Source organism: Sus scrofa, chromosome 1 (assembly GCF_000003025.6).
Source record: "Sus scrofa isolate TJ Tabasco breed Duroc chromosome 1, Sscrofa11.1, whole genome shotgun sequence".
In the NCBI taxonomy this organism is placed as follows: domain Eukaryota; kingdom Metazoa; phylum Chordata; class Mammalia; order Artiodactyla; family Suidae; genus Sus; species Sus scrofa.
The window spans coordinates 213,919,979-213,939,249 of record NC_010443.5 but is presented as its reverse complement, the minus strand read 5'-3'; the positions used below and the strand labels follow the sequence as shown (position 1 = coordinate 213,939,249).

Below are 19,271 nucleotides of genomic sequence, written 5' to 3'. Positions count from 1 at the left end.
AAGACAACGGAGATAAAAATAAACCCACAGAGCTTTCTGATTTACACTTTGATTAGCTTTCTGGGAATAAGAGTAAAGAAAAAAATCAACACAACCAGCCATCCCTTTAAAATTCTTTTTCTCTTTTTTGGGTAAGAAACACCACAGGTGCAGGCTGAGGTAGGTGCTGGGGAATAACAGATCTTCACACCACTTGCTCTGCTGAATGCAGGAGAAAGATGCTGTTTAAATAGCTCTAATTAGTTTTTATGAAGGCTGCAAGCACCTTGTGAAATAGTTCCAAGTTTCCAAAGGTTAAATCCCATCTAGCTTTCTACTTAAGACAAATTAAGCTATAAAAATTTGACTGTGTGCTGCTCCTCTGAAGGAGAGATGCTTTATTTATTTAAAAAAAGATCACTCTGCAATAAAAGGATTAAACTTTGTCATGCTTGTAAATAACTTGAAAACTGAAAGACTGAAAATATTAAAGAAACTAAGCTAACTCAGTGATTCATATTCTGAACAATGTCAGAAAAATGAACTTAACCAATGATGGGATGAGATTTAGAAAAAAAATTTTTTTTAAGATGATACATATGTTCTAACCAACTTCCTTCAGTAGTTTAAATAGAATTGCAAGTGCAAAATAAACACCAGGTACTCTCATATTAGTCATTAGTGTCCAGGGTTAGAAGGGAGAGAGGAGAGAGAAAGAGAAAATGAGAGAGAGAATGAATGGACTGAGAGGGAGAAAAAGGAGTCATACTTATTGAATTGATGTGGCATATAGCACATGGCAGTGATTAAAGGAATTCTTTACTGGGGAAAGCAATTTTAATCCTTTAATGTTAGTGCTTCATATGTAACATTTATATTCACTATACTATAACTGAACATTTATTAGAAAAATATTGGATAGATTGCATAGACTTATTTCCCTGTGTTTTCACTTGTTGAAAATATATCAGGTTACTAGATACGGACTGTTTAAAAAAAAAGATAATTCACAGCATGAGTAAGATGGGAAACTGGAGGATAAACCATGTGCTGACATCTGTTTTAAATAACTTGGTAGAGATTTACCATTGAACACTGCAGCAGCAGAAGCTAAGATACAACTTAAATGTAGAGCACAAGTGTAGTGACAAATGGCAAATAAACATTACAGAAAAATATCAGTACTCCATACTTTTTAAATTCAAATTTATCTTAGGGACAGTGATTCCCTGTGAGCTGCTTTCTCATTTTAAAGGTGCTAAATTGCCCATCTCACAAATAATCAAGTTGTAACATCATCTATCTTATTTACAGTTGTGGGTTTTTTGAGTTGCTTCTATTATGCAAATCAAATAGCAGATGATATATTTTGGATTTCCATTTAAAAGAACACACTCTTCCCCTTGTTGAAATTCATAATGCTATTATAAGTCTGGTTTCCATTTATCAAGCACCAGTATTTTCTTTTGCTTCACAGAGTACACCAAATATATACGGCTTTCTCATTTGGATATTATTAATTTTTCCATAGATCAAATATAAACGAAATCCCATCTGTGGATAAAAGGACTTATCAATGGTAGTAATGAAATTTATAACAGCAATGATAACTTTAGCAATTCCTAATATTTATTAGGCATTTTCTTAGTGCCAAGCACTCATCCAAGGGCTATACTTGCATTAATTCATTAAATCCTCCTAATAATTCTAGGAAGCAGGTATTATTACTCATTCTGTTGTACAGATGAGGACACTGAAGCACAGGAACTTGTCTAAATAAGCTCTTCAGAAGCAAGAAGAGCCTAGGATGCTTTAATCAGAAAGAAATTCTTGAGAAACATACAGGCCCTTATAGAAAGGTTCTCATTAAATAGATGAAGTGAATAAACATATTTATGTTTTGAAACTAAATATATTCTCCCCAAACCAGAAGAAAATAAAATAAACCCATATTTTACTAAGTTTCTTTTGTCAGATTAGCAAGCACTAATTTTTAAAAATGCATATGGGGAGTTCCTGTCATTCCTCAGTAGTAATTAAATGTACTAGTATCCATGAGGATGCAGGCTTGACTCCTCAGTAGGTTAAGGATCCAGCATTGCTCTGAGTTGTTGTGTAGGTCACAGACATGGCTTGGATCCGCATTGCTGTGGTTGTGGTATGGGCCAGCAGCTACAGCTCCAATTTGACCTCTAGCCTGGGAACTTTCATATGCCAGTGGGTTTGGCCCTAAAAAAAAAAAAAAAAAAGTGCATATGGGATGAAGACTTTATTCTTTGTCATTTCAAATAAAACCATTTAAATGTGGCTCAGTAGAAGAGACACATACCAGCCAATAATTCTATTTGGGTAAACCCTCTGGATTAAATTTTTTTTCCCCTAGAAAGAGCTAATCTTTTAATGTCCAATATTTAATTTTTATCTATAATCTCTAGTTTTAGATTCAATCTTCAGAATTTTAGAAATAGCAGGAAGGGGCTTACACATTATAATTTTAGGAAGAACTAGAACAAAAGACACTAAGTTGGAGAATAGGCCTACAAAGAGGTTGTATGTCCTGAAACTCTATGAAATTGGGATATAAATAAAGTGTGTCAGAGTTCCTGTAGTGGCGCAGTAGTTTACAAATACGACTAGGAACCATGAGGTTGCAGGGTTCAATCCCTGGCCTTGCTCAGTGGGTTAAGGATCTGGCGTTGCCATGAGCTGCGGTGTGGGTCGCAGACATGGCTCGGATCCTGCATTGCTGTGGCTCTGGCTTAGGCCAGTGGCTACAGCCCTGATTAGACCCCTAGCCTGGGAACCTCCATTTGCTGCAGGAGCGGCTCAAGAGAAAGGCAAAAAGACAAAATAATAATAATAATAATAAAGTGTGTAGATGCCTTTTGTTTGCAAGTGGTGTTTAAAATCTTCATAAGATTCTCAAAAAGAACCAGCTCCCCCAAAGAGTTAACCATGCCTGTGATTACAGAACTGCTTAAATTACGATTTAATTTCTAGTCCTGTCTTCTTATTTGGTATTTTTCCTAGGATTCCTCAAAAAGTAATATTAAACAAACCAAAAAATCCACCTGAAAGCTGTTGCTCTTTCTTTGGAAAAATTCACTTTGACTGAAGTCTAAGAACAATCGAAGATCTCTGGCTATATGATTTCTATCATTAAGTGTTTCAAAATGTATATTTCAACATTCTTAGTCTTCCCAGCCAAAAAGGCATTGTTTTTGAATTAGGCATGACATGTACAGACACGACCATTATGCCTCAAAGAAGGCTATAGTCCTAAGTGGCCCACTGAAGAGAACAACCGTCTTGAACCCAACTGACTCATATATTGGAATTTTGGCTTTGCCAATTACTAGCTAATGATTCTAAACAAGTAACTTGACTTCTGAAAGTTTAACAGTTTCCTCATCTATCAAATTGGATGATAATGACATTTTGAGGTTGTTCTAAAGACTATAAATAAAATCTATATTTGATTTTATACACTGTGTATAAAGTCGATGATGATGTGTAACACATAGTAAATACCAAGGCAGTCTATCATAATGTCTTGTCTTTATTGTTGAATTTAAAAGGAGGGTTTTAAATCTTGCTTTATATTCAGGCTGGAACAATGATTTAAAAAATTCCATGTCATCATGGTTTTTAAAGTGAAATGTTAATTACAATCCTACTAATAGAAGAGTAGTTCCGGCATCAGTGAACAGTAATTATATTTTAGAAAATAAAAACTTTTTTTTAAATCAAGGACTGTAATAATTAGATTGAATTTTTGATAGTTATAAGGCATTACAATAAATAATCTGCCAATAACTGATATTCTTGAGTTTATAAGGAGCTGAAGATAAATAAAGGCTATTAGAGCTAAGTAATCACCTGTTAGGAATATAACATTCTGTAGGTATAGGATTCTTTTGCATCACTCATGATTCCCTACTTTGTTACTGCTTCAGAACAGTTAGGCCATCAAGAGCGAAACGAAATGCTAAAATGTCGAGAATGTGCTATCCATAGGTTAATACCAAATGATAAAGTGGATTTTTTAGACCAAAAGATAAGGCTGGGCATTGGGATCCATGCTCAGTTACTTAGTTACAGTCACATCCTGTATCAGTAGGAAAGCGGTGTTGGTCTGTGGAAGCCTAGATCAAGGAATCAGAAGAGTCCAATTCTAATTTGAGCTGTATTAATTGTTCACCTTTCATACGAAGAGACTCAGGGCTAATTCTCTGTCTGAGCTTCAGCTTTCTCATCTCTAAACATGAATACCTATCTATATCCATAATATATTCATGTTGTTGCTTCATTAGACTCTTGTTGGTCCAGTATATAAGATAGTTGATAATAAAACTACATAGAGCTAACTCTTAGGGAAGTCAAAAGTAAAAGACAACAGCACCGGGAATATTGATACTCATAGAAGTCCAGGTTACATAAGTAGTTAGTGGACAAGCTAAGACCCAAACCCAGATTTCCTTGTCTTTCATCTTTTGGTTTGTCCATTTCTCTTTTCCTACTTTAATAAAAGTATACTTTCCAGACAATTGTGGATTTTATAAGATTAAGCATATCATTACATAGTATTTTTATGCACAAATAAATGTTTCCACTTAGTATTTATTTGACAACATTTATTTTAATGTTTAAAATAACCCTATTACCTCTTTTTTTTCTAGGAATTACTATTTTCTCTAAGAACTGCTTTAACATGGAGGAGACTCTGACAGTAACAGAGTGGTCAGAAATTCAATTGTGTTTTCATACTTCTAACTCTCTAATTCAACAGTTGGGAGCATTTTGTAATCAGGATTCTCTTGAATGTATTCTGCATTTTCCCCAGCATATACAAAACAACATGTCATGAAGTGTTACTATTTCCAAGGAGTTCAGTGAGCACATGGTGCCCGTACACAATTCCTGATTCTTTTAAGTTTTTCCCTTGTCATTCTCAGTGGAAAATGGAAAAAGTTTCACTCTTTTAAACTAAGACAGGGACAACACAAGTCACTGTGGCAACTTCCAGTTTTTTCTTTAATATCAGCTCACTCTGCAAAATAATATGAAGAGAGTGACCAAAGAACAGCAAAAATGCCTCAAATAAAATATTCAATCCCAGTCATGTAAATTATCGCCACAGGTGTAACCCAAAACAAGCACGTTAAACTTTATAAATTGTGCATGAAGTCACTTTAACATTTTAATATATTTTAAAAATCTGGCTCTGGTTATCAAAGCTCCTATTGTAGGTAAAGCTTCAGTTTCTGCTTCTGTGGTTCCAGTTGCTGGCACTTTCTTTTCTGTGCTTAAGATATAGGATGATTGCTTTTCCCCTTAAATATCTGCTGGCTAGGGCTTAGTCTAAGATAAAATTCTGTTCACGGTTGTAATCTAGATTAAAGCTCTCTGTATATCCCATAAACTTCAATTAAATGCTTCTAACCTTTTGCATAACACTTAAAATTGAAAAACTTTTGGTTTCTAGGTCAGCTCTAGATTTAGGGTGTATTTGTGGGCACAGAGCTATAAAAAGGCAGGTTTTAGTTTGATTCAAGTGCTTTGGCTCTTATAGTGTAAAAATAGCATAGGAATGAAATGTACATAGTTTCCAACTATCACAATAAAGGGACAAGGAGGAACATTGTTTGTCCTTTGATATACTTTATGGTTAAGATGGTGGAAAATAACAGGTTAAGAGAAATAATCACAAAGTGGGCAAAAGTACAGAGAAGTGGTAGTATTGAATGACCTGATTCTGAGTGGAAACAATGCTACAATACAGCAAAGGCAGGCTTACAAGTTCTCTAGCCAAGATCATGCCAAATGGGTTTTCAATTTACATTCACATATTTTATTTTTGTAGTTTACCTTGACTCTTTAATGACAAAAATGATTTCTCCCCTCTATTTGTAATATTGTTTAGTTTCTTATTTACTATGGAGATGGTGTAAGAGACTTGAGAAAAGAAATTGCTATTCTTTTTTACATTTAAAAATTGAAAATAGATAAAATATAAACCCTACATGCCACTCTTGTACCATTTACAGTTTCTACACATCAACTACCTGTTTGACACTATCCTCCTTAACCAAACAATGGTGAAACTCTGATAAACTTGATCAATTTTTCAGTATGGAGAAAGGTTAACTCTTGAACAGCTAGTATCTTTAATTGCCTCAAAAAGGGATTATAACCTTTTCTAACATCAAAAGTAGAATCAATTGTGAGAATTTTACAAATTTATCCATGCCACATAATACCCTTTTGAGAATAGTGAACTGAGGTACGGGCCTTCCCAAATGCTGAAAAATAGTTCTTGTTCCTCCAAAAACTGGAATTCAATGTATTGTTGCCTTTGGTGCTGACTGGGGAAATCTTTTAAGCAGTCTCACTTTCAAATTAACTTTGGACACTAGGGAGGCAGGTAGGACTTCATCAGAGTTATGAGATAAAGTGATGGTCATCATAGATTTTAGAAGCAGAAAAAAGGGAAACATAATTGAATAGCTAGAGATGAAAATGTTTCAACTATAAAATTATAAAAAGGACTGGGTCTGAAGCTGGTACTATTTCATGTTTTATAAAATATCTGGCAGAGGGTAAGCAAAGAACTTTCAAGTCTGAAAAAGCCACAAAGCTCTCCTGGATGCCAGTGAGGTTGAATGTGGTATGTAGCAGCTGGTAGTCCAGGTTAGTTGGTATGACAGAGGGAATGATTTAAGTGATATTTGTAAACTACTTTCTAAGAACAGCAATCTAATGCACTACCATGGCCAAAAAGACTAACAAAATGCTGAGTGTTGAGCTCCTAAGTATTTTAAATAAACCATGTGAGAAAGATTTATTATTGGACAGGGATGAATGGATAATAGTCTCTTGAGTATTCATACTTCTCAGAGAAGCTAGGTATATTTGAGGAGTAACCCTCATCTTCTAGGAGCAATCCCATTCCTTCTGGAACAAACTCCTTCCTACAACTGTGAGAAAGATAACCAAGGAGACCACAGATTAGATGAACCTGACATTTCCAATGTGCTTAATTTTTATTAATCACCACATCACCAACTCCTAGCCTTTTGACTATCCCTAGTGGTTATCTAGATTTACTTACAAACAAACAAGCCCCTCACCTTTTCTAAGTTAACAGTCTATGGATTCGGAAAATGTGGTATATATACACAATGGAATACTACTCAGCCATAAAAAGGATGACATAATGCCATTTGCAGCAACATGGATGGAACTAGAGAATCTCATACTGAGTGAAATGAGCCAGAAAGACAAAGACAAATACCATATGATATCACTTATAACTGGAATCTAATATCCAGCACAAATGAACATCTCCTCAGAAAAGAAAATCATGGACTTGGAGAAGAGATTTGTGGCTGCCTGATGGGAGGGGGAGGGAGTGGGAGGGATCGGGAGCTTGGGCTTATCAGACACAACCTAGAATAGATTTATAAGGAGATCCTGCTGAATAGCATTGAGAACTATGTCTAGATACTCATGTCGCAACAGAAGAAAGGGTGGGGGAAAAAACTAACTGCAATGTATACATCTAAGGATGACCTGACCCCCTTGCTGTACAGTGGGAAAATAAAAAAACAAAACAAAACAAAACAAAACAAAACAAAACAAAAAAAAACAGTCTATGGACATCTTCTGAAAGGCTCTTACTTATTCACAACCATCAGCAACTATCAACAGGCTACCTCAGTTTGCTTCTCTTATATCAATATCAACTACATTGTCAAATCTTTCATCTGGAGTAGAGGCAAGGTAATGAGTGATACCCTTGTGTTATACGGTGTCACAGATATTGTGTGCTCAAGTACTGGTATCTTTGTGTGAAAAACAGAAAATGAGAACAAGCAGTGCCTAAATCTTAAGTAACTATTTTCATAGATGGCTGAACACCTAGGTAAAACTGTATTTTCCCACACATATTTAAACCCATGAAAACATGTTTATAAATTACATCTATGTTTCCTTACCTTCTATTGCTGATAGGAGAACTCGGGAATGATCATATGCGATTACATTTGCATATCTATTCTTTGGTTTGTTTACTTCCAAGTTTGAATGTTCCCATGTGAACTGCTGGCCAGGGTCAATTGACTATAAAATAAAAACAGAACACACACACGATCAATACTGAATAACATCAGATTATATGTATTTATCACAAGTAACAAACATGATTTAAAAAGAAAATTCTGCAGCTATACTTCATCAAGATGATCCTAGCTGTGAAGCTGAACACGAATATAACTAGCATAAGATGAAATGATTAATCACAGGAAAAAAAAAGTGATAGTCACCATCATTGATTCAAATGAAAAAAAAAATCAATATAGATGTTCTGCTAATAGTGGAAAAGCAGGTTTTTATTTTTTTCTACTTTTCCATTTCCTTCTCTGCTGATGTAGTTTACAAGTTATCTTGGTTCAATATTCCATCCAGTTCTGTGGACATTATTTTATCTTGATTACTCTTCCTAGTCTTTCCTATCTGTACTTAACCCTGCTGTTCAAGCTGACTGGTCAGTCACTGGATTCACTGAGCACAGGCTTTTCTATTCTTTCTTCACCTACAGATTTGCAACTCGATGGCAACTTAAAATGTTGTCTATTTCCATGTGATGTACTATGACCACTATCCAAAGATAATTGTACCATTCAAACAGTTAAGAATAACAGTAAAGAAGGTAGGTCAATTAAATCTAATAATCATGCTAGAATAGTAATTTATAATCTAATGCAGATAGGATCTAATCACTGTTTTATCATTATGTGCTATGTTTTTATTTTTTAAGTGTCTAGTTATTTTTTATAATGATTTTTATTTTTTTCCATTATAGCTGGTTTACAGTGTTCTGTCAGTCTTCTACTGTACAGCAAGGTGGCCCAGTTACACATCCATGTGTACATTCTTTCTTCTCACATTATCATGCTCCATCATAAGTGACTAGACATAGTTCCCAGTGCTATACAGCAGGAACTTTCTTCCTGATTTTTAATGCCTTGATGCCTTAGTTCAATCAAAGAAATTGTTCAATAATCTAAAATAAATATTACATAGGTATAAAACACTATATAATTTTCTTCACAGTTAAAGAAAAATCATATTGAGACTGAATTTACACTTTGATTATAAAACTCTGGGGGACTTTTTAATGTCCTGCAATGTTAGGGAAATAAAAATATTTTTTCTTTCATAAGATACTGACTCTTTTTAAAGACATAATTACATGGTATAAGGAAACACAAGTTCAGTAATTACATGATTTTCAATGACAAAAACCAAGTTTTCAAAAGTAACTAATGATAAATTAGGTTTCTATACAGGTGAAATTCTTTACAAAGTAAAAACATCATGTTATGTTCATAGGTTTTAGCAGTTATTTTTGATACTGGATATTTTACGCTCTTATATATGTAGAACTTGAAAGTAAAATAAATCCAACAGCTGTTGCAATATTAAGTACATATACAATTTGTGTTAAAATGGATAGATTTCAACATGATGGTAAAACTCACAAGTGTAGAGTCAACCCCATTAACAATCATGAGTAGCTTAGAAACGTACTAAAATTCTCAGCAGTAGAGACTATAGCCTCTAATTTACTAAGGATTATAAAACCTCTTTTCTTTTTGTAGCCTGTGCTAATCTGTATATAAACTAGTCAATCACTGGAGGGTATTGAGCAAAATAATTATCCATGCCTAAGAGTCTAAAGAATAATGTAATTAGGGGGTCTTTTTAGTTCATTCTTCCAGGGAAGCTCATCATCTCTCCTGCAGAATGTACTCCTCTCCAAGGATGCCTTGAGTTAAAGGGAACTGAAGCATTCAGATGTCCAGGTGTCAGCCCTCAAGCCAAACTTGAGCCTTCTCCACACAAAGCAGTTCCATTTAGTGACCCAGCCCTGCCTTAAAAACTTCTAAAGTATGTCCCAAGTCTACCATTCCCTAATTCCAGTGCTTCAGTATCTGATGTCTCTGACTGGAATCCCTTCTCTAAACTCTCACTCCGATCCATTCTTGTCACCAAAGCAGACTTTAAGCACAGCCTTGGACAGGTTAGGACCTTGTTTTTAAGAACTTCCTCTGGCTGTGGGTGACCTCCAGCTAAATTCTGAAGTCTTGAGCCACGGTCCGACCTAGACACCTTTAGTCATCTTTGCATTTACAGACATGCCTCAATAAATAGTCCAACAAATGCTTTTTAAATGAGCTGAATTGGTGAATAATTGTTGCTGAGAAAAGTTCATAAAGGGAAATCACAGAGTAATTCCTTCATATGACATGGGAGTTAGCACAGAATGGTAACTGCAATGTGCAGTGAATTAAAGTTTAATACTTTAATGTTCATTATCATATGGCTTTGTAATTAAGTATGTGTTCTTAAAAGTACAACTACCACTAATATTCCACTTTACACTGATCAGCATCACTGAGTGAATAAGCTTCTTACACATCATTCTCAAACACATCCCAAGGAGCTCCTAAGCTCACTGATATAGTCATTCCTTTGGTAGATCTTCTTCCCAGAGTACCATCACTTGCACAGGTGCAAATGGCATGCATTTAATTAGACTAATGAAATCACATCTATCAACTCAAAGACACTGTTAACTCCTGTTCATTTCCACTCTTGCCACATATTTGCAGCCCTCTGCATTATTTATTTGATATCTACTTAGAAGTTTAAAAACTGTTAATGGAAACATGAGTTGTATGTCAAAAACGTTAATATGTTTAGGCTGAAAGTGCAACCCATGAGATGAAGACCTGAAGGTAATAGGATAATTATAATAATAGCTGCCAGTTCAATTATGCTTTACATGTAGTATCCTATTTAATTTTCACAAATGTTATGAGGTAGGTATTGTTGTTTTCTTAATTTTGCAGAAAAAGAAACTGGAATAAAAAACGATTAATTCAATACATTTTACTGAGGGCTTTCTCTGTGGCAGGCATTTCAGTGGTTAAGCAATTTGCTAACACAGACTCATACGTTTACCCTTAAATCAGGTTTGGGTGATTTCAAAGCCCACTGATAATTAACAGCTGGCAATTACTGAGCCATGATACTCCTTCACTGCAAAATGAAGAAGCCTAACAAACAAAACACTTCAACTTAACTATCCTTTCTCTCATCAGTTCAAATGATATTTCTTTTCAACTGATCATCCTGTGTGTATGATCAGGCCAACCAAAATACTGTTCTCTTGCTCTCTGTACATCCCCTGCTCAACCAATGCCTGCTTCACCTATAGCTACTCATGTGATTGACCTTCCTACACACTTGCCCCTGCCCCAGCCAGTGTTGTTCTGACCTTTGGTTCAGACATTTCCACCTGTTGGATATCAAAGGGAGTGGTGAGGGGCTTGCCCGTCTGCTGGTTTCCCTGGGAACAAACAAGGAGGAGCCAACCTGATGTCAATTTCCCTCCTAACTGGAAACTGCCTCCTTACCCCTAGTGAAGCCTGCCGCCATGTTTTGCCCATGGTCCTGCTGGCCCCACTGGCTGGAGTGTCACTCCAGGAGACCTTGTTTCAGACACGTAAGTTCCCCCATTCATGAAATCATTAATGTCTCTGTCGCTGACTCTGGCCCCTTTCTTTGGTCTTGAAGCTGGGCAAGCACAGGCCTGGCAGGTCTGCCGGGCCCAGCCTAACTGGTAGAGCAGCCGGGAGACCAAAGAAACTCCCGGGAGCGCCAAGATGTCAGGAAATAAGGATGGGAAATGGAAAGTTGTGGCTGTTGTGCACTAATAAGTGGAGCCTGGAAGTTGCAGGGGTAATCCTGGGGTGGCTTCCACTGATGTGGGACCTTATGGTGGCTGTCCTTGATGAATGGGGGTTATGGAGATAGTACTAAGAACTCACAGACATTCCTAAGGCTTTTGGGGAGATACTGGCCGCCATTACCTTGGGAATAAGTGGCTGTGGCTGTGGGCTGGCCTTTGCATTTTGTATCAAAGACACAGATGCTGAGCTGACAGCCCAGGTGAAGGGTAGCTTGAATGCTGATTCATGTTCCTCTGAAACTGAGCCATGTGAATGTGAGTGAATGATATGTATTATTGTCTATTACTGTATTTGTTTAAAGTGAATTGGTTATTTAGAAAGTAAAAAAAAAAAATCCCTGAAAATGTCCAAGATGGGACTCTTTTCACATTCTAAAACTGGTTTTTGCAGTTTTCCTAAGAAGAAATTAGCTTTCTAGAAGGAATTGTTATTTTTTCCTCTTGTGCCTTTGAAATGTAAATGATCGACTTGGGTTCTCAGGAACTTTAATCTGATCCCTAAGAGTGGGGGGAAAAAAAAAAGGCATTTTTAAACTCTAGCAGGAAAACTGTGAGATCTCTGTGTCTACGTGGATATATGTTTGTGTGGACCTTATAAACATCATGTGTCTCTGACGCCAAATGGCATGGGCAAGATTAGTTTAATTGGCTTAAAAGAAATGAAGTGCTTATGTAAATTCATTGATGTCTTTGTTGCTGACTCTGGTTCCTTCTTTGGTCTTGAAGCTGGGCAAGTACAGGCCTTGTAGGCTTGTGGGGTAAAGCCCCGGACTGTGTCATTCTGGGGCAATTACATAAGAAATCAAAATTTTAAAAATGAGGTTGGCTTCACATGGATGATAAAGCAGATGGGATGCAGCTTACATTTATACTCGTTTTATACGGATCAAACAAGCATTGATTAAATAATGCTGACTTGTCTTTGTGCAACACATTCTCATCCATCTGTATCTATCTATGTGACTGAATGTTAACAATACACAGCATAGGTCATTATTTTGGAGCTTGTCAGAATGCTGAGAGCAGTAAATTCAGTAAAGAATAACTACTGGAAGTAGATGAAGTATAAGAAGATATTTTCTATTAAAAAATAACTTGGTTGAGGAAAATCAGATTTCAATTACCCATGTTAATGAGGCAAAGATAACATGGATGAATAAGACCCTAATACTCAAAACCCAATGTTTAGGATTTTCCCAGTGTTAATGATGACATACTTGCTTTGCCTCTGTTTTCTGGCTTCTTTTGCAATCTTCTCAAGAAAGAGTGAAATGGCCCCCGTGGACAAAGAGCAAGACAGGTCTTGAGTGATAAAGAAGTTAATTGCCAATTCAACCTTAAACTTTTGGCCAGCGCATTATGACCATGCCTCTTCCTACTATAAAATTAAGCTGAGGCCACCCCAATATTATTCAAAACAATTTGAAATACACATGTTGGATTCAATTATTTCTTGCTATTAGTATTTTCCTGAGCTTGACTTTCACATATCTACTCATCCTTCTGTCTCTGTTAACAACATTCAGTGGGATACTCCCACCTTCTTGGCACTTAAGCCAAAATTCTACCCTCTTGAGCCAGAATCCTGATTCAGTCTTCCTCTTCAGTCTCCCATGAGGAAAATTTTGCAAGCTGGAAATAAACCAAGTTAGATTTATTCAACCAAAAGTTAATTAACAGGCTTTTTACTAAGTTATATGAAATGTGGATATTGCATTGTCACAGAATTCATAAACAAGAATGCTACTTCATTTAGTTTTTCCAATCAACAAGGCCCTTGAAGATGTGCTGATGAACCCCATGTAGCATCTAAAACTTTACCATGATGCTAAACCATCTTGCAATGCTCCCTGTCTGCACAATTGGCATGTGATACACTCCCTTTCCTCTTCCCAATAGCTTTTGACTGAATAATTTCAATGCTAACATATTTTTATCACAGTGGCTTTGCCTTACTGAGAAAAAGTGACAAAATAAAATGAAAAATCCCTCTGTAACTTAAGAAAGGGAAAGCTTCAAGTAAATACCTGCTAATATCAAATATTTTGCATTTATGTATTTTTTAACTCGATGGTATGAAAATTCTCAGTTTTTGTCTTTAACTGTAACTTTGCCTTAAAATAGGCAAGCAAAAAAAAAAAAAGTAAGTGGAAATACAAGCTACATTTAACTTCTGGATTTATAATTTTGCCCTGTTTTCTTGAATCTATTCTCGATTCTTACAGAATTAAAATAGAAGTATTTTATAGCTAAAGTTTATGTAACATTTACTGTGTTTTCCTTGTGGTGCACCTATATTAACTCATTTTATCTTCACAAAGACCCTATAAGTAGTTATCATTATTATCATAAATCTGCAGGTGAGGATACTGAGGTATAGAGAAGTTAAAATTCTTTCTAAGAGTCAACTTGCTCCTAAGTAGAAGCTAAATTTGGAGCCAAGGTATTCTGGTGCCTCCCCATCCCATCCCCTTCTGAGTGCTTAGGAGCCATGCCATGCATTCCTTCTGGCCAAGGTGGGGAAGATTTCTTAACTCTTTCACACATACCTTTCAACTGTTCTCATGAAACACAATGCGAAAGGTGGAAACAGAAGTATCTATAGTGCTTCTGATCTATATTTATACTAAGCAAAAAATGCTCATAAATTTGCACAACTGATTACAGTCATTGAGTAAAATTACATCTTGATATGAGAGTGACCTTTTTTTGACTAAGCTGAAATGATCATCTTAAAAGCCCTTTAAATATGGTTGTGCCACATTTCAACTTCCCTATCCAGAAGAAAAATAAAATTCACATGTACAAAGAGTAGACAAGTTGCTCTGTGTTCCACTTCTCAGTCCACCAAGAGAAAACCTCAAAATACTCCCTTTAGAAACTCATCAAAGAGAATCCACAAAAAAGATACATCTTTTGTGTATTTCAAAACAACTAACAACATTTAATTATATAGAGGAATAGACCAGCTACTTGACTAGCCAAACTATGGGTCAGACTAAGCATCCTTTATATAGGGAATTGAACTTTGAATGACCTTAACCTCCAATGAAACCCTATCTTTCCACAGAGTTGCCTATCAGTAGGCTCATTTGGACCTCAATGTGGTTGACACCCAGATACTAAAAGTTTTTCTGGGGTTTAGAAGAGCAATCTCCCATTGACATGTACTTCTGCAATGATACTTTTTTATCTTATATTAATTCTTTTTTCTTATTTTTTCTTATTGAAGTGAAGTTGATTTACAGTGTTTCAGGTGCACATCTAATTAATTAAGGTACATAATACAGATATATTTCAGATCATTTTCTATGATAAGTAATTAAAAGATAATGAATATGGTTGCCTTTGCTATATAGTAGGTCCATGTTGTCTATTTTATATATATATAATACTGTATATCTCTTAATGCCAAATTCCCAATCTATCCCTCCCCTGCTTTCATTTCAGACTTTATTTTCTGTCTGTATTTTTTTTTTTGGAAATGATTTCATTTGTATTTTTATTATTATTTTTTAGATTCCACATATAAGTTATACTATGTGGCATTTGTCTTTCTCTGACCTACTTTACTTGGTATGATTATCTCTAGGATCATTCACGTTGCTGAAAATGGCATTATTTCATTCTTTTCTATGGCTGAGTACTATTCTATTATATAAATATATCTTATCTTCTTTATCTAATCCTGTTAATGGACATTTATGTTGTTTCTGTGTCTTGGCTATTGTGAATACTGCTGCTATGAACATGAAGATACATATATCTTTTCAAATTCAATTTTTCTACAGATATATGCCCAGAAATGTGATTAATGTATCCTTTTTTTAGGGAGCCTCCATACTGTTCTCCATAGTGGCTGTACCAGTTTACAGTCCCACCAATGATGCAGGGTAGTTCCCTTTTCTCCACACTCTTTCCAGCATTTATTCTCTGTAGACTTTTGGTGATGGCCACTCCGACAAATAAGAAGGTTTTGATTGTGGTTTTGATTTGTATTTCTCTAATAATCAGCAATGCTGAGCATCTTTTCATATGCATATTGACCATCTGTATGTCTGCCTTGGAGAAATGTCTATTTGGATCTTCTGTCCATTTTTTGACTGGATTGTGTTTTTGTCTGAGTTCTATGAGCTGTTTGTATATTTTGAAAATTAAGCTCTTGTCTGTCACATCATTTGTAAATATTTCTTCACGTTCCATAGGTTGTCTTTTCATTTTGTTTAAGTGTTTAAGTGTTGGGATTTTTTTTTTTTTTTTTTTTTTTTTTTTTTTTTAGTGCAAAAGCTTAAAAGTTTAACTAAGGTCCCATTTGTTTATATCTGCTTTAATTTCTATTGCCTGGGGGTACTAGCCTAAGAAAACATTGCTATGATTTGTGTCAGAGACTGTTTTGCCTGTGTTCTCTTAAGGTATCTTGTGTTTTAAGTCTTGAAGATATTTTCAGTTTATCTGTATGTATGATATGAAGATGTGTTCTAACTTTGTTGATTAACATGCAGCTTTCCAACTTTCCCAACACCACTTGCTAAAGACACTGTCTTTTCTCCATTGTGTATTCTTGCCTCCTGTGTCAAAGATAAATTCGTTGTAGGTGTGTGGGTTTATGTCTGGATACTATTCTGTTCCAGAGGTCCACACGTCTGTTTTTGTGCCAATACCATGCCGTTTTTGAATACTGTAGCATTTTAGTATTGTCTGAAGCCTCAGAGAGTTATGCCTCCAGCTTTGGTTTTTCCTCAGGATTGCACTGGCTTGTATTATTCCACAAAAATTCCAGGATTGCTGGACTTGTATTATTCCACAAAAATTTTAGGATGCTTTGTTCTAGTTCTGTGAAAAATGTCTTGGGTAATTTGGTAAGGGATCACATTAAATCTGTAGATTGCTTTGGATAGTATAGCCATTTTAACAATATTAATTCTTCCATTCACAGAGCATGGGATCTCTTTCCATTTCTTTGAATCATCTTCAGTTTCCTTTACCACTATTTTATAGTTACCAAAATATGTGTCATTCACTTTCTTGGTCAGGTTTATTCTTAAGTCTTTCATTTTTATTCATGAAGTTTTAAAAGGGAATTTTTTGGTTTTACTTTTCCTTTCTGATATTTCATTGTTAGTGTAAAGAAACTAATTTCTGTAAGCTAATCTTGTATTTTGCTACCTTTCTGAATTTATTTATCAGTTCTAGTAATTTTTGTGTGGATTTTAGGATTTTCTGTATATAGTTTTATGCCATCTACATATAATGAGAGTTTTTCCTCTTTCAATTTGGATATTTATTGTTTTTCTTGTATAATTGATGCAGCTAGGAATTCTAATACTATGTTGAATAGAAATGGTGAGAGTGAACATCCATAATTTGTTCCAGATTTTAGCAAGAATGCATTTAGTTTTTTACCATTGAGTATTGTGTTGGCTGTGGGTTTGTCATTAATAGCTTTTATTATGTTGAGATATTTTTCCTTTACTTTGCTAAGAGTTTTTATCATGAATGGATATTGAATTTTATCAGGTGCTTTTTTCTGCATCAGATCATGTGGTCTTTGTCTTTCCTTTTGTTAATGTGGCATATCACATTCATTGATTTGGATATGTTGAGCCATCTTTGTGACTCTGGCATGAATCCAACTTATTTAGGGTCTATAATCTTTTTTATGTGTTGTTAGATTTAGTTTGCTGATATTTGAAATACATAACTGTGATGTCCTCTTTTATATCTTCATATTTATCTTTTTGCTGTTCCTTGTAGTTATCATCACTTGCACAACTTAAAAAAACATTTTTTTTTAATCTTTCTCCTAACTTAAGTGATTTAGTTTACAATTGTGATTTTTCATTCCTAAATAGTCTTGCTTTTTTCTCTGTTTAGAGAAGACCTTTCAGTATCTATTTTAGGATAGGTTTAGTATTGCTGTATTCTTTTAGTTTTTGTGTGGCTGACAAATTCTTTCTCTCCTTCTATTCTAAATGATATCTTGCTGAGTAGAGTATCTTAAGTTGAAGGTTTTTCCCTTTCAGGATGTTGAATATATCTTGCCACTCCTTTCTGGCCTGCAGTGTTTCTATAGAGAAATCAGCTGATGGCCTTATGGGGGTTCCCCCAGAATTAACTCTTCATTTTTCTCTTGTCACCTTTAGAATCCTCTCTTTGACTTTTGCCACTTTAACTATATATCTTGGTGTAGGTCTGTTTGAGTTCATCTTGTTTAACACCCTCTCTGCTTTCTGTACCTGAATATCTGTTTCATTATTTAGGTTTGGGAAGTTTTCAGCTATAATTCCTTCAAATAATGTTTGATTCCCTTTTAACTCTTCTCCTTCTGTGATTCCTGATATGCATAGACTGACATGCTTTATATTATCACAGCAGTCTCATATATTGCTTTCATTTTTTTCCCTTTGTTGGTCTGTTCTGATTTGGTTGATTTCCATTATTCTATCTTTCAAATCACTTACTTGTTCTTCTGTATTATTTTTTTAATTGCCTTCAGCTTAGCTACTTTCTCAGCAAATGAATTTTTTAATTGGCTCCTTTGTAATTTCTAGTTCCTTTTTACAGTGAACTGTATTTCTATCAATAGATAATCTTTCTTAATTCCTTGAGTATTTTATTACCTCCTTTTTGAATTCAGCATCTAGTAGACTGGACTGGACAGGTAGGTTTCATTATTCTTTCAGAGGAATTCTCTTGAACTTTTATTTGGGAGTCCTTTTGCTCTTCATTTTACTAATATATCTCTGATCCTATGAAATTAGGAGGAAGAGTTATCTACTGTGGTCTTGAAAGACTGTTTTTATGTTAGAGTGTCCCTCTGTAGCCTGTATGAGTTTCATATTTTTGGTGAGAGGGCTGTTCTTAGTGTTTGTACCTGCCATATCTTTTTTCAGTGTCTGCTGGCCATTATCCCTTGATATGATGTGTGATTGTTGTGGTGATCAGAGTCTGCAATGCATGTTAAGTGAGGCCTCTTTGCTCTGTGATTGTCATAGCCTTGTCAGAGGCAGAGTCTACCCCTCTGTTGTTGGAGTAGAAGCACTGAGATCCATTTCAGTGTTGCCATGTGAGGTAACTGGAACTGGAGAGCTCAAGTGGGGAGAGGGGCCACTAAGTATTACTCTGCAGGAGCTGTCAACAGGGAAGGGTTCTCTGTGGTGGTGGTTGTCACTCATTTTGTGGGCTCACAAATTACAGTTTTGTTGGCACTGCCCTTCCTCAACCGTGGGAATGCAAGCAGTCAGCCTGGGAGTCTCTCAGGTGCTGTGCTTATAATGTCACAAGCACAGATCTCCTGGTGCAGATCCACTGAAGTCTGGCACCAGGACTGCTGTAGGAACACATCTGGACATGCCTTAGAAGCTATGGAATGAGCCCAGAGCCAAACTCCATCTCTGCCTGCCTACAAAGCCTGCAGCTGCTAATGCCAGACCTGACCCAGCCCTGGGAGAAACAGTAATCCTCTTGGATGTCC

At 35.6% G+C, this 19,271-nt stretch overlaps 1 protein-coding gene across 14 annotated transcripts in view; it reads right to left on the bottom strand.

The window, feature by feature from the left end:
- PTPRD (protein tyrosine phosphatase, receptor type D) overlaps positions 1 to 19,271 on the bottom strand; it is a 2,180,605-nt gene that overhangs the window by 73,764 nt on the left and 2,087,570 nt on the right. For all 14 annotated transcript variants that reach the window (XM_021074366.1, XM_021074373.1, XM_021074310.1 and 11 more), the window contains one exon: positions 7,977 to 8,100. In XM_021074366.1, coding sequence (XP_020930025.1) covers positions 7,977 to 8,100 — 124 coding nt within the window. The remainder of the gene's footprint in view (positions 1 to 7,976; positions 8,101 to 19,271) is intronic.